This window comes from Nannobrachium achirus (genome assembly GCF_963921795.1).
Source record: "Nannobrachium achirus genome assembly, chromosome: 20".
Taxonomy (NCBI): Eukaryota; Metazoa; Chordata; class Actinopteri; order Myctophiformes; family Myctophidae; genus Nannobrachium; species Nannobrachium achirus.
This window is the reverse complement of record NC_137827.1, coordinates 28,634,529-28,654,569: the sequence shown is the minus strand read 5'-3', so window position 1 is coordinate 28,654,569 and position 20,041 is coordinate 28,634,529. Positions and strand designations below refer to the sequence as shown.

The 20,041-nt window shown below is 41.8% G+C and overlaps 1 protein-coding gene across 1 annotated transcript in view; it reads right to left on the bottom strand.

The window, feature by feature from the left end:
* Window positions 1–14,168: 14,168 nt before the first annotated feature.
* Window positions 14,169–20,041, bottom strand: part of luzp1 (leucine zipper protein 1) — a 66,505-nt gene continuing 60,632 nt past the window's right edge. The window contains exons 8-9 of the mRNA XM_080750090.1: window positions 15,836–16,161; window positions 14,169–14,643 (exon numbers count right to left, since the gene is read on the bottom strand). Of these exons, the coding sequence (XP_080606216.1) occupies window positions 15,874–16,161 (288 nt within the window). The 3' untranslated portion in view covers window positions 14,169–14,643; window positions 15,836–15,873. The remainder of the gene's footprint in view (window positions 14,644–15,835; window positions 16,162–20,041) is intronic.

Here is a 20,041-nt window from a genome sequence, read left to right as displayed (position 1 = left end):
TTTAATGACATTACTTAGGCTGAAATAAAAAAATCACTGTTTGCTTTCAAGTGCTCTCAAGTGTGACTGCAGGTGTAGATTCAGTCATTCTATCAGGGGTAGAAGTGTTTGTGGTGGATTTTCATCTTTTGACCTGTCACCTCTCCTTTCAACTTTAAATATAACCTCCAAGATTTATTTAGTGTGAAAGGCATAGTGGTGCATGAGTAAAGCAGTTGCCTCACAACCTGAAGGTTGAGGGTTTGAATCTTGGTCCTGCTGAATCTTCATTTTCGGTGTTTTTAAGGCGACGAGGGCAGAAACAGCCCGCCTCCCTCCTCACGCCCTCTTTTAGCCCCGGTGGAAGAGGGAGGAGTCTGGAGGTGACCCTTTTAGAAATTTACATATTAAGTAAAGCAATTATTTTCTCAATATTTTCTTTATTTTTATTGAGTTTTTTTTCTTATGTTAGTTATTATACCATTGTCAGTTTGATTGTTTTTTTATTGAGACCTTGGAGTTTCATTGAACTTTTGGTTTGATTTATTAGCTATTCAAGTTGTTTAGTGGTTTGAGTTTTATTTGGGGGTTTGAACCTGCAACCTTTGGTTTATGAACCTTGGATTTAACCTTTGTGCCACACTGGCATGGATATTATATTGGCGAATGTTATACTTATACCCAACTTTTAGAATTTAGATGGACAGCGAAAACAAGTCGTTTAGTGGTTTGAGTTTCTTTTAGATTTGTTTGGGGTTTGAACCTGCAACCTTTGGTTTATGAACCTTGGATTTAACCTTTGTGCCACGCTGGCATGGATATGACTTTGGAGAATGTTAATACTTATACCCAACTTTTAGAATTTAGATGGACAGCGAAAACATCCCGTGGGAGGACCCACCTCCAGGGGAGAAGCTTTATAAATTTACATATTAAGGTAAACAATTGTTTATTCAACATTTTCTTTATTAGTGTGCTTGTTACCATTACCAGTTTGATAGCTTTTTATTGAGACATTTGAGTTTCATTGTAGTGCACTTTCAGTTTATTTTATTAGCTATTTCAGTTGTTTTGAGGTATGAGAGATCTTTCAGTTTATATGTTTGTGAATTTTGCCCATTACCAGTTTTATTGATCAGTTTTTTTTGTTGAGACATTTGAGTTTCATTGTTTCACTGACACTTTTAGTTTGATTTATTAGCTATCTACCATAATTCGTTTGGTGGGTTGAGATATTTCAGTTTGTTTGAGGTTTGAACCTGGAACCTTTGAGTTATAAACCTTGGATTTAACCTTTGAGCCACGCTGGCATGGATGGCATAATGGCGAACGTAATACTTAACCCAATTTTTTGAATTTAGATGGACAGCGAACATATCCTGTGGGAGAATTGAACCCTTCACCTTTGGTTTGTTATACCTGTGTTCATCTCTTGAGCCACAATGACATAGAAAACATCTGTAGAGAACTTAATACTCAACCCGTAACAAATGGTAAAGGATTCAACCCCATGCTATTTCACAAAGATACTCCAAATTTGATAGCATTGGTATTTTTAAATATATGCATTTTTAATGTGATGTATATATACAGTAATTTATTTCCACCTATATCTACACACACACACTTAATACTACTAGTAGTACTATTTTAAGGTTAAAAATTATTATGTTAGGGTTAGGGTTGATGTACAGTTGATACACACACACCATTAACCCAACATTATGGGATGTCTCAGCTCAGTGTAATTTAACCCATTAAAAACCGGGAAAGCATCTGTGTCATTTTAGATTTTAGCGTTGGTTATTCAAAAAATAGCAGATATACAAGCTCACAGCTTGTGCATCTACTATGGCCTGGATGGCTGAGGTAGCCGTTCAGGCACCTATAGGCTGCTCATGCAGCCTGACAGCGTGTCGTGGGTTCGACTCCCGATCCCAACGACCTCCCCCCAATTCCTGTCATCTATCAATAAAGGCAAAAAGAATATCATTAAAAAGAAGATATTTTTAGATTTGACCTCAGGGCTGTGTGTGTGTGTGTGTGTGTGTGTGTGTGTGTGTGTGTGTGTGTGTGTGTGCGTGCGTGCTATATACGACAGAAGAGTACATTTTACTCTTCAGTAAAGCTTGATTTAAATACTTGTGCATGTGCTGTGAGCTTGAAGATATGCTGCTAACAACACATCACACAATGGAGTATAAATTAAGCATACACGAGACTGCAAGAGAATTAAAGACATAAGAAAGGCCTTTGGGTTGGGAAGCTAAAGCATGTCTGAGCACATCTCCAATGGCCATGTGATTCACGGAGAAAAGTACAGATGCCACAGGTGTGGGGCGGAATGTGTTCACACATTCATGCACTTGCACACAGATATGCACTCCTCCCACATGCAGTTATGCCTAATCTGGACATGATCCATGGATATGACATGACAGATCAGTCTGTGTCATGGTCTTGAAGTGGCTTTCAATAAGTGAGGACACGCTGAGATTGAATAGTCTGCTGATTGGATAGATAGATTAAAGATAGATGTCCAAATTAGATAAAAATCGTAATGTGCTTGGCTCATTCTGTGCTTGCTTTTACAAAGTAGATCTAGACAGTCAAACGACCAAGACATTCCCTGTCACCCTTCCCTCTGGGTATATTTGTTCACATTCACAGAATCAACATGCCCTTGGGGGTTTCTGAAATAGATAGATGTTGGTAATGGTAACTCTTCCTCCACTTGCATGATTACCATGTTTTGCCTGGAATAATTTCCATACTTGACTTGACATACTATAATTCAGCTCCAGCATCAACCATGTGGATCAGAAGTTCTATGGTCCAGGCAGCATGCACAATAGTTTTTGCGACCGAAGGTCACAGTCAACAGAATCCATTTTATGCCCATGTATGGAGTTCCCTGATGTCATCAATATTCACTGGCCAGATGGCCAAGACATGGCGCGACCTTGCTTGTCGCCCTGAGACGTCTTACCAGTATGTGAAACAGCACTTGCTGACTCCGTCCATCTGGAAAAAAATGTGTACACTTTTGTACGGTCTATGGGTTTGCTGCTCTGACGTCATGCTCTGACATCAATGTGATGTCAGGGGAACCACTTTAACAGAATGGGTTTGCTGCTCTGACTTCACTGTGATGTCAGGGGAACTACACTAACAGAATCCCTTTCATGCCCATATATGGAGTTCCCTGATGTCATCAATATTAAGCCCATATCTAACAGGACTTCATATGGGGATGCCCATATATGGAGGCCACATCGGCCACATACCACACAAACAGAATCATCCATATATGGCCAAGAGAGATGACCAAGACAACCCATATCTGTGTGGCTGGTTCTACAGACATCTTCATGTATGGGCATAAAAGGGACTGATGATGATGTATGATGTCAGATGTCATAGACATCATAGGACTTAACGAATAACTGAGTAAGCATGTTTGGGCTCTCACAGCATATCTCCATATACAGTACATGGATCTCCATATGGGTTCCCTTTAGGGCGAGGTTGCATTAGACCACACAAGTGAGAAAAGAACCTTCAACAAACAAACCTCAGGTTTATCTCTTGAGCCACATAGGCATGTGAGATTCAACTGAGAATGTATTACTACAAACCTACAGACCCACCTTTTAGAATTTAGATGGACAGTGAAAATATTCATTAGGAGCTATGATAATTTGGTTTCTAATACCTAAACGTTGCCTGTTTTTAGCTCCCTCTACTGTTTTCTCCCAGTTTCCTCAAACCCAGGTCCAGTTTACCAGTCATTCCTTAAAGATATATTAGTATGTTTTTTTAGGCCTTTTATTAGTGTTAGTTTTTTCTTTTCTTCTCACCATTATTCTGATTGGATTGGTTTTTATTTATTTGTTGAGGGATTTGTGTCTCATTTAAGGTTTGTTTTAGTTGTTTATACACCCTGGATGTATCTATTCAGCTACAATGGCATGGGAGATGCAACTGAGAACTTGAACACTTTTAACTACACTTTAAATAGCCAATTTGGCTTGACACTTTCTTAGGGAGGTTTGAACCCTAAACCTTCAACAACAAACCTTAGGTTTATCCCTTGAACCACACAGGCAAGGGAGATTCAACTGAGAACGTAATACTTCACCTTTCAGGTTTTAGACATACAGTGAAACTGAAAATGTTCTAGGTGATTTGAACTCTAAACCTTCGGTTTATAAACCCCAGGCTTATCTCCTGAGTCACACTGAGATAGAAGATACAACTGAGAATGTGATAGACCATGATGTCACAACCCTGTCACTGGGACATCAGGCCCTGTCATATAACACATCAACACGTTATACACAAAAATCACTTTCACCTTACTGAATGCATGGCTAAGGACAGCATAGGCCTACAATACCTTCACAGACCGCCAGTGGTCCATGGGCCCTATGATTTAATTCATGAAAAATGTTCATTGCACTATAAATAAGATAATTGCACTTCACTATCAGTTTTTAAGAAGATATCTAAATGGCGAATGATGGAAAAGGTTTGTCATTGTTACTGGACACATTTCTACATTGTAAATGTTGGCAATGCAGTTTGAAACATCTGCCTCACCATTGTTTCCTGAGCTTTTTAGTAACAGCTCCCTCCTAGCTCTTCTCCACACAGCCAGGCGTAGCTGTTTAACAGAAAGGTGTGTATGCTGACAGTGCATTCCACAGCAGCTTGTGGTTTTCTGACCAATTTGCCTAATTTGTCTGCCAACTTGCTTATCGTGCTTGCTGTCAGAAGCTGCTCTTTATGCCCTGTTCAGTCTCGCTAAGGAGAGTGGTGTGAGTGTAGAAGAATACTCTTTTCACACGCGCACGCGCACACACACACACACACACACACACACACACACACACACACACACACACACACACACACACACACACACACACACACACACACACACACACACACACACACACACACACACACACACACACACAGCTATACTTTGTAGGACATCAAAACCATTTTTAAGCTTTTATTTTTTTACTTAAGCCAACATTAAAATTAACTCCTCTAATCACAACCACACCTTATTCTGACCTCAAAGTCTCTATATTTACATTTAGTTATAAAACGAATACTAACCCAACATTCTCCTTTTTGCAGCCCTAATTAGATCTAGAAAAGATGGCCCCATAAGAAAGAAAAAAAAGTCGACTACCTTTTTTCAATGACGAAAACTAAATAAAAACGAAGCTATGATAACTAAAACTAAGACTAAATATACTGACAATTTAGTCAATAAATAAACTAGACTAAAATCTTGTGGAGAAGAACTAAAAAACAGGAAGTAGAACTAAAAGACAATTAATTTTATGTTTGGTTGCACTCCAGTGTTGCGCTCTGAAAATAGCAGATCTACAAGCTCACAACACATCACACTGCAACGCGTTGTGAGTTTGTAGATCTGCTATTTTCAGCACGCAACCAAGCGTAAAATCGTCCATTATGATACCATGCCATCACAGCCCGCCAAAAAGTCGACTAAATGATATTTAGTCGATATTTAGTCACTAAATGATATTTAGTCGACCAAAACTAGACTAAAACTAAAACATTTCAGATGACAAAATATGACATTTTATTCAGAAGACTATGACCTAAAACTAAATCAAGATTTGCTGTCAAAATCAACACCGCACAAGCAGATATGTTACAAACAAGTTGGATTTACATTTTTATTGGAATACATAGTCTGCTGTACAGATGGCAGCTTGGAGAGACCTACATGCAGAGTGCGCCAGCCACGGTAAGGTTAAACATGCACAATGTATTTAGTCTAAAACGGAGGAAAAATAAACGCATCCCACATCAGTCCACCTTGGACAGCTGACACACTTTGAGAAGCTTGGGGAGCAGATGACAACAATAATATTAACATTAACCCCTTTGATCATATTTCATTGCATTATGTTTTGTTTGTCACTGCTGCCCCTGCCCGTCTCTCTATCTTCTGCAGACATAATCCACTTAGAAACATACCAGTATAAAAAAGGATCATAAATTCTCCAACCCCTGGGTTTGATTGTACAGGCCTGAATGTCTGTGTATGTGTGTAAGATAGAGGGGATCCAGTTTCACGTAAGCATCTGAATGTATTTAAAATCACTGGTTCCCAAACACTGGGTCTGGACCCATTTGTGGGTCGCGGGACACATTTTTGGGGGTCCCTTCATTTTTTTTATTTACTACATTTTGTTTTCAATTTTATCACTTCAAAGCATTTTCAAAAAAACATTCCCCAAAAAGCTTAGACTTTCATGAATTCTAAGTAATTTCATTAATAAATAAATGAAATGTAAGAAATTCCATAAATTAGAAAAATGTTTAAGAATTACTGAAAATGGCCGATCTACAAGCTCACAACGCGGGCGCAAAGAGACAAGTTGTGAGCTTGTAGATCTGCTATTTCCACTAGTTTGGGTCCCGGGCAAACATCTCATTTGTCTTTTGGGTCTCGAGCTAAAAAGTTGGGGAACCACTGATTTAAATCATAATATAGTATTTGTGCGTGTGCGCGTGTGAGTTTGTCTATCCATGTATTCATCTGTGCGCAGGCGTGTGCATACGCAGGCACGTCTCACAGCCTGCACACTTCTTTCTTTGGCATACATACATACTGTAGATACATACAACATACGAGAGGTGAACAAACCCTGAATTTAGTCTGAGGGGGGGGGGGGGGGGGAGTAGCATAACACCTTGGAGACAGGTTCCTGACGAAACAGTTCTGATAAAATGCATATTTTTTTTCAATCAACCATAGTCACAGGGCAGCCATTTTACTGTGTCGTACTCGTACACCTCCCACCCCCCTGAGTATGAAGCATGCCCCCCGTGTGAATATGGTCAATGACTATGAAGCAGACCCTGGCCCATCTTAATCTCTGAGCCATGGTCCTATCATTATGTCACCCCAGGCTGTGGGAAATGTTTCGCAAAGCAACAAACGCAAAAATATAGAGGAAAACAAAACTCTCCAGGAGTGCAATAACATATGAGGAAGACGCATTGTCTCGCAAAAAATATCATTCTTACAAATCAGAAGAGGACAAATACTAAATATATTTCAATAATAAGGCCCACTTTACAAAATTACAAGATATTCTTTAAATAAAATCTATCCAATACAGCTTCCAAAATAAGACATCTTTTGTTAAAAGAAAAAGAAATAAAAACAAATACAAAGGAAAAGAAGAAAAAAACCTCTAATTGAATATTTCCCCTTTATTTCAGTAATAACAGTCTTAGAGACTGGGTAGCCATCTTGGGAAACATTGGCACTGTCTCATTCTGTAAACTGGAAATACTGCGGAATGATTTTGGCACAAAGTTAGAAGGCTGAGACATGAGGCATTATAAGGTGCCATACCTTTAGAAAACAACAACCGTAGTCACTTACCTATTCTTTTCTAAATCTGTTGAGATGTTTTTGTATTTTTGTTTTTGTTTTAAAGTAGTTACTCTAAGCAACTTCTGTCAAATAAATGTACATTTAGTTGGTGAAACCCCCACCCACCCACCCCCAATAATTACTTACTAACACACATCTCAGATGAGGTTACATTCAGCAAACACATTGAAATTAAATTGGCGAACACAATTCTGGGACACACATGAAAAACAAAACAAAAGCAGGGGTATCTTTTAACAAAGGGGACTAAGGGGACTTTACTTGTGTCAGGTCTTAGAAGTTAAGTGCTGGTTAAGTGCAGATTACAGCCTACGCCACCCAATGACACCATGACCCTGGCTCTACAATGGAGGCCTTTGAGAACAAGCAGCAGCTCAACGCCAAAGAGCCATTTCTGCGCCTCCAATCACCGCTAAGCACATTATAGTCTACTTTGTGAAAGTAGACTGGTGTCCACCACCAAAAGTTTAGAAGCTTTCTGTTAACCATTTAACTGGTTAATGGGAGAGCATGGAAGCAGGTTCTGTTCTCGTCCCCTAGGAAGAAGAAACTTTCAAACTAGTCGCCCACGCGTTATTTTAAATAAGCTGCTCCAGCAGGAGCAACTATACTGGATACCTGATTCAACAAATCTGCAATGCCACCATCAATCAACAACACAGGGAGCCTATAAACAGTGAAACAATATCCAGCCGGGTCTTTATGGAGCCACTGAACTCCAGAGAACCTGTAATGTCTTCACCTGAGTCCCAGATGACCCAGTTGGTGCATTCCATCATGGCAACACTCTACAGGATATGACTATAACCTGCTTTAGAGTATGTGGGCGATAAATGTATAGCCCAACACACACGTGTCTATGCTATGGTTCAACAAAGCACCCAACCAGGTTCAGGTAACGGTCAGCCTCTAGCCTGATTTATACTTAGTTGCGCACCGGTGCCACGCAGCAAAAATAGCTCTACAAGCTTGCAATGCTTGGCAATGCAACGTGTTGTGAGCTTGTAGATTGGTTGCTTCTGGTGTGCGACACCCGCTCGCCACTAAATATACCACTGGCTTCTGGCCTACGTGCTGGCACGCAATGTCCTGCGAGGTAGCAGTGGACGAGGGCAGGATGCATAGTACAAGTCACCACAGTGGCGTTAGTGTACTTTGGAGCCCTGTAAGGTAGAACGGTGGGCGTGCATAGCACAGGATGGAGTTTCAAGGGTGCCCTTTAAAAAGCCCTGCTTCCTTTGAAGCCCGTCTCCGGGAGGGAACCCCTCCAACGCACATAAAACCTACAGTTTCCGACAGCTGGACCCTTCCTGGGACCAACCCGCCCCCCCCCCCCCCCCCCCCACCCCGCTTCTGACCCATCCATGTACACACAGAGTGACTCCCTTCTGGGGGAAAGGCGAGCCACAGAGGTGAGTGGGGGGAGAGATAGGGAGGGCTGTAGCGGCTGTGTTGGGGGAGGTAAGGGAGAGGAGAGACCCAGAGGACCTGAGGAGGAGAAGAGAGGTTACAGCGGTAAAGAGGTACAGTGTGGAGGGACGAAGGATAAGCCGCTTCTGAGGTAAGAAGGCAAGCGATAGTGGAGCGAACGTGTGAGAGGCAGAGGCTCATCAGGGGGTGGAGGTGGAGAGAGAGAATGTGTGGGCAGGTGAGGAGCTGGAAGGGTGGCGTGGGGGGCGTAAAAAAATAAGTGAAGGGGTTATGAGGCCACGTGTGTCAGGAGGACTTGCATCACTGGGATCCTACATGCACCTCAATGAGGTCAGGGTCTAAAACAGGACATGAGGCCCACGTGCAGCTCAGCCAAGTGCGCGTGCACGCGCACACACACAGTTAGCACCTTCTTGCCAGCCTGGGCATTCGACAATAGCTAATGACGTACAAGTCCAGCATGTCGAGTTTACACTGCAGACCTCAGTGACATATTAATAACATCATCCCATAGAAACACGCTGATGGACAACAGCCACATGCACTTTCTGCCAAGTACGAGCAGCGGCGGTTCTGGACACTTGATATCTTACACCATTTTCGTCATCTCTAAAGACATCACTGCCAAGTTGTCTGTCTTCCCCCTCTCCTGCATTTAGAAGCCCTGAGTCAAGAGGAAGAGACAGGATTAGATGCAGCCCTGACCTCTGACCTTTCAGCTACCCAGGGACCCGTCCATCACTGGCTGGTGACAGCCCTCTGGCCGCCAATAAAAGACCTCGCTGCAGCGGGCATATCGCTGCTGGTAGGATGTGCAGCATTCTTTGAGGGAGCAAAGGAGAAAAAAAAAAGAAAAGTGATTTACACGAAAGAGGTAGAGTAAGGGAGGGAGTGGTGGAGTGCTGTAACACTTCTAGCATTCTCAGAAATACTAAAAGTAACACCAGAGGAGGTGAGAAATATGGTTGGGGGAGGAGAGATGGCATTCCCTCTGTCTGCATGGGGAGTGGTACACTGTGAAATCTTGTTCATTTAACTCATGAGTATGTAACTTTGTGTTCGAGATACAAATGGATAAATGGACACTTAGGATTCTACTGTGTAGTCGCTAGCATTGCAACAACGAAAACAGAGAGCCTTTCAAGAGTGATATTGGAGGAGTGAAAGGGTCATGAGATCATTAAAGTGTAATGTAAGTCTTGGCACATGAACCGAGATTCTCGGAACAGTATGGCTGCTCGGGTTCAGCTCTGATCGGGATATCAGAAAGTCGCCACCAGTGGCCGCGGAAAGCAGTACGACTCTCTCCGAAGCCAAGCCGTGAGCACCTTGGGATTTTCTGCTGGAAATATCCAGAGGTTATAACGCATGGGTAGGGTGGCCTACATTCTCTTGAAGGGATCCTTTGAAGTTCCACTTTCTTGTTTTAAAAAAAATCTTCTTCACAGGAGTAAAAACATTACATCATTCTTCTCAGTCAGATGACAATCGCTCTAAATTGTAAAAAAAAAAGATGGTAACGAAAAGGCATTGTAAAACCCTACAATCAATTGTCCAAGTCAACGGTCCTTATAGTATGTAGTGGATTAAAACATGACTGAAGTACTTGAGTATTTGTGGGGATAACCCACCCCTCCTAACACAAGGCACCAATGCACATAGAATCATTTCTACCGAGGGGTGAGTTGAGACGCAACATAGATAATCAGACGCAGGGGGGAAAAACATATTCAAGGGGAAAACCAACCTTACAGTTTGAACTTGGAATTGCTTTGGACTATGACATAAATCACTACCTCCATCTACCACAGAGTCAAAGAAATACTGCATGGTGACTCCAGGAGTGGTGTAAAGTAACACACAAGAACATTTACTTAAGTAATGTACTTAAGTACAATTTTGAGGTATTTGTACTTTGAGCTTGTAGATCTGCTATTTTCAAACATGTTGAACTTTTACTTTTGATACCTTTTGATACTTTAAGTACATTCTGATGCCAGCACTTTCATACTCTTTTCATACTATATTGCAGTATTGATACTTTTACTTAAGTAAAATATGTGAGTACTTTTTCCACCACTGCACCAGGGTAGTTACAGGCATAATGTGGAGTATTTATTGATTGCATAACGACTGTCTGTTCCTGTGTCCTCTCTCGGTAAACCGTAAAAACCTACAGGACAGTCATCATGGGTCCCATGACAGAGCCAGTGATTTCACAATAAAATCGAATAAAACGTAAATAGAGACCAATAAATATGTAAGCTGGTTCAGCATGGAGCAGGAAAGCTGGGGGCTGGTATAGGAGTAGAGTCAACTGACCGCTAAACTGGGCTGAAACTAACAGCTAATGTACACTTTGATGACGTATAACACGGCCTTAAAGGAGTAGTTCACCCCCAAAATGACTTTTTTTCTATTGATTACTCGAGCCATGGAGACTTGAGTTCAATAATATTGTTTTGTATCTGTCGAATTCCTAAGACAAAAATGTGATTATAGTCAATGTACCCCCATTGATTCCGGATGGGGACCCAAATGCATTCGGGTCCCCATCCGGAATCAATGGGGGTAGATTTGTTGTAATCACATTATTCTCTTAGGAATGCGACAAAAAACTAAAATATTACTGAACTCAAGTCTCCATGACATGACCACATTTTTCATTTTGGGGGTGAACTACTCCTAAGGTGACCTCACCTCTTTGAACACAGTTAAGAGTCTGATGTGAAAGTAGTACAGCATTGAAATCTTTGACAGCCGATGGATCAAGGTGGGGGCGGGGGACATCAGCACATCAAGCGTCCTCCCAAATCATCACAGTGATGGTAGCTAGGTTACGCTGTCTCTCTTTTAGCAGAGTAGGAGGTTTAGAAAGGGAGATGTTCTGAGCTGTTAGTCAAACAAGAGGTCGAGCCATCAAGCAAATTGGCCATTCTCAGCGGCATTCCAAAAGCAACGTCTCATAATATCACGGGTGCCCGTTAGGAGATGAATGTTCACATTGCCAGCCATACGCGAGTGTATCTGACATGAAACCCGGCTAGGCCCCGTTGCAACGGGTTGTTAGGTTACAGGACACAGGGAGGAACAACAGGTACATGAGAATCATCCTGTTCCATCACAGAGATGGATCACATTACTATCTTCACGTTGTAAAACACGAGTGAATACGCACCTACTGGATACTGGCCAATGCCTATGTCTGTGTCTCTACGGCACCCCCGTGTTCAGTTTACTATGGCCCCAGCCAATGACAGGCAAGAGATACCCCTCTTCACGGCCACCAACCAGAAGTTGAGATTCTATAGTGTAACAAAATAATACACCCTCTATAGAAATTTTAAAAAGAAAAGAAAAAGGCAATAAGTCGAGACGATTCGCGCGGCGAACCCAGTCACATACAAGTTGGGCTGACAGTTCCTTGTAGTGGGAGGTACGGTGTCAAGTGTGACATCCTGTATCTTCCTATGTCTAACTGTCCTGTATATTCACAGCAGTACTGAATCCATGAGGAAGTTGGCTGCCTCACCAGGCCAAGTTTGCTACTACTCCCAAGTTTCAAAAAATTCAGTCCAAACAGAGCCTTCCATTTGTCTCTCTCCAACTGTATGAAGGGTAACAGTTGCAACCGGCGTGGGAGAGCAGTGTCTTTCTTGATTTTAAGCAATGTTCCCGTGATTTTCTTCTTCTTTTTTTATAGTTGCATTGCATTCCACTGTGGAGTGCAGGCATCAGTTTTCTAGTCCCACAAAAGGTTAAGTGGATGTGCAGAGGAACGCGCACAACAGGAAGCGAATTACAAAGAACCTAACACATAATGAATGTGGAAATGGCATAGCTAAGAAAATGGTCTTGAAAAAAATAAAAAAGTGTGAACGTGGGAGTGAGTCTGAGTGTGAGTCTGAGTGTGTGTGTGTGTGTGTGTGTGTGTGTGTGTGTGTGTGTGTGTGTGTGTGTGTGTGTGTGTGTGTGTGTGTGTGTGTGTGTGTGTGTCTGTCTGTCCATCTTAAATGAGACCAACCGACTGTCCTTAATGCAGAGTGCATGCTGAGGCACAAGTCTGCAAAGTACTCTTCATTTATTGCCAGACCCATGAAATGGGTAGGCCTACATAAGCAAATGTCGGTCTGTCCGGGTTTTCTATATAAAGGGTATATATGATGATGACATGATGATGACATGCCTACAAAAGGCATGATGTCATAAATGATGATGACAGACAGGGGGTCTGGCACAACCAGGTTGACCTGGTCTAGTTACCTAGAAACATGCAGACTTTGGCCATGTCAGACCCTGAAGTCAGATTTATGAGTCCGATGCAGATTTTGGAGAATCTCTGACCACCGATTAACACCTTTGAAACTTTTGGCTTAAGAATACTAATAGAATACATACATGCTCAAAATAGAGAGGCCAGGTTGAAATTGGCTAAATGTTGCAGAAAGATGTTGTCAAAAGAGCCAAGCAATGGCTCATCTATCGGCCAAACGAAAATATCGGTCGAACTGTACTGAATATTACATTTGGTTTAAGGTCAGTGCATACCAAACAGGGTGATTTGCAGGTTAGATAGTCAAAATAATCTGTGTGCATGCATGTGTGTGTGCATGCACATGCGTGTGTGTGTGTGTGTGTGTGTGTGTGTGTGTGTGTGTGTGTGTGTGTGTGTGTGTGTGTGTGTGTGTGTGTGTGTGTGTGTGTGTGTGTGTGTGTGTGTGCGCGCGTGCGTGCGTGTATGCTATTGTGAGCAAAAACTACATTGAAAATCAAACCAATAAGGGTCCAGTATGAAAAAGTAAATGTCACAGCACATGATTGAATTCGCTCCCTGCTTTTGGTCACATTGTCATTGAGGACACAAATCATACTACTTTGTGAAGACCTCTGAATCCATGTCCAAACTGAGCATAAGATGCATTTTCAGGCCATTTCAATATTGTGCAGGTATTGAGATGACACTGGATTGTTGTTGTTGTTTTTCTTTTCCAACAGCAAAAAGACATTGGAACATTGCTTTTGAAACATTGAAACTCTGTGGCGTCCACGACTCCAGCACGGTCCCTGTAATGGTCCTCACCGAAAGGCTGCATTTCGTCACTGTCGGGCTGAAACCTCATATCTCCAAATTTCAAATTTGTATGTTTTTTTTTTCGCAAAGTAAAGCCCTGATTCATCATACAAGACAGTCGCACAAAACTAGTGATAATAGCCAATCTACAAGCACACGTGCTTGTAGATTGGCTATTTTAACCATTTTAAATCATTTTTAAAATGATAAATACAAAATGAACGGTTTTAGACATACAAGGTTTCCACCAGACAACAACGATTCGTCTCCGATGCCACCCACCCAGCATGCCAGCCTCTCCCTTGTCGCAATCTCAGGATTACAGTATGATACATCCAACAGAAAAAGCAGAAGAGGATACATGGGGCTGGTGAATCTTCCTCCAGAACCCTAGGTTTACCGCTGGGCTTCGTGTGCGACTCTCGGCGTGTGTTCACGTGCTCTTCCGGGAATACAGAGAGTTCCGGAGAGGGAAGTTCATGTCTCGGTGTACGCTCGGGTTCCGGAGCAAAGATGGTTGAGTCGGTGTGCTCAATGTTCTGAGTGGCTGCAACTGGTGTTTGTTTGTTTTTTCTGCTCTTTTTCTTGCGAGTCACAGAAGCAGCAGATGTTGTCCGGTGGAGCACGGTGGTTGTAGATGTAGCCATTGTTTTATGGGCACTGGCGTTCTGTCCTTGTGCAGTTGAGAGATTAATGGTGTGCCCTGGGAAAAGGAAAACAAGACAAAGGGTCTTACTTAATATCCTTTTCAGTAGAATAATGTGCACAGTGGTGTGGAGTAACTAAGTACATTTACTTAAAATAATATATGTTCAAAGATCACACATTTTCAATTTTCTTTCAAAAATAGTGCGTCACTCCGTGCCAAAAATAAAAAGATAATGGTTAAAGTGGTTAGACACAAATGCATTCCCGGTCTTAGTGGGTTAAGTTACCACCATTTTCGGAGACAACACAAATGTCTTGAGAGACTACTCTAGCATAGACGACGACGTATACAGGTATACAGCATAATCTGTACAGCCCTTTCTGTTGCATTATGTACTGTTGTCCTCCCAATGTAGTAATGCCAATCCCCCCTTTAGTCCCTGTCACTGCCGAGTGCTGACCCCAACTTGTTGGTGTTGGGGAGGGTGTAGAAGACAAACGTGTCTCCTCGAATACACGTGACATTGCCATCCGCTTCCTTTCACATGACAGTGAGGAGTTCCACTGGGAACACGCCATCCCTCTCTAGCCTGGCATAGCCAGCCTATATACTAATGCAGCTAACTAACTGCAGTATCCCCTCCTTGTTTTAACATGGGTGGATGTTCTAGCGGAGCTAGGCTAATCCCTCTCAGTTCCATTACTTTTTATATTTGAGACACAGTGTGCATGGTGAATGTACTACAATTACAATCAAATGCGAAATGTACTTCAATTCAGCTCGATGCAGTTACTTTCGTGAGAAATCCCCTTTGGAGACCTGACATCTTTGCAGTAGGAGTAACTAACATCAACTTCCTTTAATTAAAGACTAGAGGAGCTTTACTCTGGTCAGGAGTCGCCTTCTTCTCAAGTGAAGTCTCTCTAATGCCAGCTGATGACTGACTCATACAGGGTTTAATTTGTAAAAAAAAAAAAGCATTTTCGTAACCACTTAAGCGTCATACAACCATCCTAATTGTATTAATATAAAAGTATTATTGTACTAACATACTCTACCATACAGATTGGACAAAATTACATTTAATGACCAGAAACAAGGATGAAACAGAGGGGTGCATCAAAAGCAGAGGCATGGCGTTCCTCCCATCGCCCCCAGCAAATTGGAACGCCGGACTCATACGCAAAAGAGAGAGAAAAGGAGAGAAATGTGTGAATCAAAAGGCATTCATTCATTCTACTGTTACCTGGCCTCTATGCGTGTCCTGCTTGTTTCACCACTGTTCTACTGGCGGTGGCTCCAGGGTCGATTCCCCGCTCCACTCCTCCCCTCGGCTCGACCCCCTGACCCTTGGCCTCTACTGGACCACAGCTCGCCTTTGGAGGAGGAGGAGGAGGAGGAGGAGGAGGTGGTGCTCGCCGTGGTCTTGGACCCACGCTCGTAGGAACTCCCCAGGTGGTGCGAGTCGTTCCCAGGGGCCTGTCGCCTCCAGGCCGCCGGGCTGTGGCTGCGGCCGGGGTTGGGGTTGGGTACGGGGTTGGGTACGGGGTCAGGCTCCATGCCGTCAGCGGCCTGTGAAAGAGAGAGTAGGGGCTGTCACCATCTAGTTGACGATTCGTTGTCCATGCAAATGACTGCGGATAACGATTGAATTGTGTTTTTAGAATATATCAATTTTTTTTCTTTTTTATATACTTTATTTGTACAAATTCATGCATTACATCTTAAAAGTTTCCTTCACTTGTTTAATTAATGCTGCATATTTTTAAATACATGGAAAAAGAGGTAAATAAAGTAGAAAATAGAAAAAATAAAACAAATTAGACCATTCAAAGGGATAGCTTTCCTGTATTACTCTAAAATGTACTTTTACACTTCATGTATTTCTGAGGCTCCATTTATCCCAGTTTATATTAAATCAAAATCATCTTCTTTAGATCTCTTTAATCTCTTCAAATGTTATTTTCCAATTCCAAAAATTCTGTTTGGCTTTTAGGCTTTGTAAATAAAGATTTCACAAGGCAACATATGACAAATAACATGAATATATAAAAGAAATGACCAATACCAATAATCAAAACAATCGGAAGAAAAATAACTCTCGGAAATGGAAATAACTCTCTTCTACAAGCTCATAACGTGTTGCGATGTGATGCGTTGTGAGCTTGTAGATCTGCTAATTCCGCCTATTTTTGAAAATATATATATTTTTTCCCAACATGGATTATCTTGAATAATTGCAATCAGACAATTATGTAACAATTGTGACAGGCCTAAGAGAAAGAACATAAAGAGAGCATTTTTAAGAAATGTTGCCAGATGAAAACCACCGTCTTGAGATGTTTAATGGGAAGCAGCCATTCTACGTTTTAATACGCCAGGATTGTGTGGGTTTAGGGTTAGGGTCACAATAGAAAGGAGACACCAAGTAGAGGTCAGGTTATTCAATTAACGGCTCACTCTGTAGATTTATCTCGCAGCTCTGGGCATCTTGTTTGGCTAGTGTGGTGGGGCCGTGTTTGGTACACTGGTGTATCATTTGGGTATTAGATACATGCTGTTTATGTTAACTGGTGTGTAACAAGGAGAATTTGCCATGTGGATTTCTGCCAGGGGAAAAATTCCCAACCAAAAACCCCAAACATACCCCAAGCTGAGAGATTTATAATTTGTGTGGGCTGACTAGAAAACAAACCCCAAGTTACTGGCGTCCCCTCACATAACCTCAGTGACCCTGCAGGAGGAAAAGCGAGAGTTAGATGACGATGCAGTTCCTAAAAACACAGAAACAGCACCCCGCTCCTGTAATTTCAGCTTTAAAAAAGCACCATAATTAGTGACAGTTGGTGGGTTGGAGCTGGCTTCTGACGGCAGTTTTAGAACACATTCTTGCTAATTGGCTCTAATGGAGCCCTGCTGGACTGCCTGTCTCGGTCTCCAGGGGCAACAGACAGGAAATATGTCACAATGCGAACGCTGCCAAATGGGCGGAGTCAGTGTGGTCACTTCCTGTTCTAGTGACGGGGGGAGGAAGCCGACAGGCCACATATTCTCCTTCTATGGTAAGGGAGACTTTGAACACTTTGTCACAGTGTAATGCACCTACACCTACTACAGTAATGTTCCTCTTCAGGGCAGTGATTCTCCACCTTTTTCATTTCAAGGTTTGGTCCCAGTTTGATATGCACTAGGCCACAAACCCCCATTTGATATATATATATATTTTTTTTTAAACTCTTGAACCTCAATCTACAATGTAAAATCATCAGTGTTAATTTAACTCTGAATGTGTGCAAAGTAGAACCAAATGGACACTCTCACGGGTCCATTTGGTTCCATTTCGCACCCTTTTAATACCTGTAAAATGAAAAATTCAACATTGCCCAAATTGTCAAATATTAGTGGCAGAAATCATGAAAATAGCAGATCTACATGCTCACAACGCTTCTATTTTCACAATAGAACCGAGTTATACAAAATGTAATGCCTCAACTTTTAGTGCTAGGGTCAGGGTGGGGGGTCCCCAGTTCAACTATGATTATTTTGGGGGTCGCGGCCTGAAAAGGTTGAAAACCACTGCTCTAGCGCATTATGATTCAGTGTTGCCATGTCTGTAGTCGGCTTATTAATTTATAATAAGCAACTTTGGGCTTGTTTTTCTGTAGTTGTAGGAGGCATGTCAAGAACTGTCAAATGAATTTCCAGATATGTATCCATAGACCCCCCAAATGGTATTTATTTTGTGCCCCCGTATCAGATTCGTGATGTTAAAATGTTTCTAAAATAATCACTTACTTTCACCTTTCTTTCAACTTTATTATTATAATTTTTTAATAGCAGATCTACAATCTACAATATTGACTATTTTCAAACAGGCGATGTATATTAGGTTCAAAGTGTTCATGTGGCCTGGCCACTTCTTTTGGGCTTCTTTTCAAGCATAATCAAACATATTTCTCTAGCATTAACTGGCAGCTCTGATTTAAATGTCAATCTGTGCCCACCTCTGTATTACTGAACATTCATTTGAGAAAGATATTTGAGCTAGAGGAATGTCAGCCTACTGTATAATAAATGTTAAGCAATTTGATATGCCACATGAGTAAATCTACTCAGAAAGCCTGGAGCCATTATCACAGCCCTGCCTAATTTCTGAAATGTGTTTCAATAATTGCACTTCCCAATACTTGGAAAGGCTGTACTTACGGTATAAGGATTCGTAACACTCAATTAGCCTGTATTAATAAGAATGAGGAACACTCACTTGTCAGGTATGAGGTTATAGCTACACTGATAAACTGTACAATTCTAAACTTTCAGAAGTAAATGAAAACAGCAGATTTGGCAGTATAGGACATTGGCATGGCACACACCTTTGGCATGATATAGTAAAGTAAAAAACAACCCAACAAGAATCAATGCTATTGCCAATGTACTGCACTTAACCAATCAGTAGATTGATTCTATTAAACATAGACCCACCATGTGATCATTTGAAACAGAAGACAAAAAAAAAAAACACCAGCAAAGAAAATGGTAATGTTCTACCACCTGCATTGTAAACGTGTTAGATTAACTCTCAGGACTGTGCATAAATCCTATGCTGAGAACTGATGCATCACACACATTGGAGACTCTCCAGTTCAGATGGAGAAGTCATTGAAGACTTTAGGCTAGGATGCTTAATCTCAACAAATCCTTAACTAGGCACTCTCATTTCAACTTTCTTAAGACACAATCCAACACATATCTCCAGTGGCACGATGCTCTTGACCCCCGCAGTGACACGCTTCAGAGAAGCTTTAATTCACACTGCGTATTCAAATAAACTCATGCTACAATATTTCACTTGTACAGGCAACACATTCTCTAATGGCTATAACACACATAACAAAACCAATTCTTCAATCACTTTTCTTACGGGCCATTTGTTGGGATCTGCTGTCTTGATGTTCTAACCTCCTACAGGCAGCTCACACCGTCCAACTCCAACCCCTGCACAGATAGTTTTTCCAGAGGCCTCTTTTTCTGTGTGGGTCACATCAGGCAAACAGCAGCTGAGGTACAATTCCAATCCCACATTTCACCTTGTTGCCACTGGTTTCTTTTAGACTCAAACAAAGGATGTTTTGGTATCGCGTTCATCGTCCATATCGGGCCCCGCTGTATCCTCAGCCAAACATAAGTTCACAGACCATTCACGATGGGGCTGACGTTTCCTACCGCTACAGTGGGGAGGAAATAATACTACAGTGCTGCTCTGTTCTGTGCTCAGAGGTGAGGACAGACTCCTTTACAAAGTAAGAAGTCGCCATTTTAAAAGTGACTTAATTTTATTGATATTGGAATGGATTCCAATATCCATTCCAAAATGCCTTGAACTATATATTATGTGGGTATTGCAAAAGTAAAGTCCGGTATGGTGCCAGAACAACCAATCAAAAGAATGTGC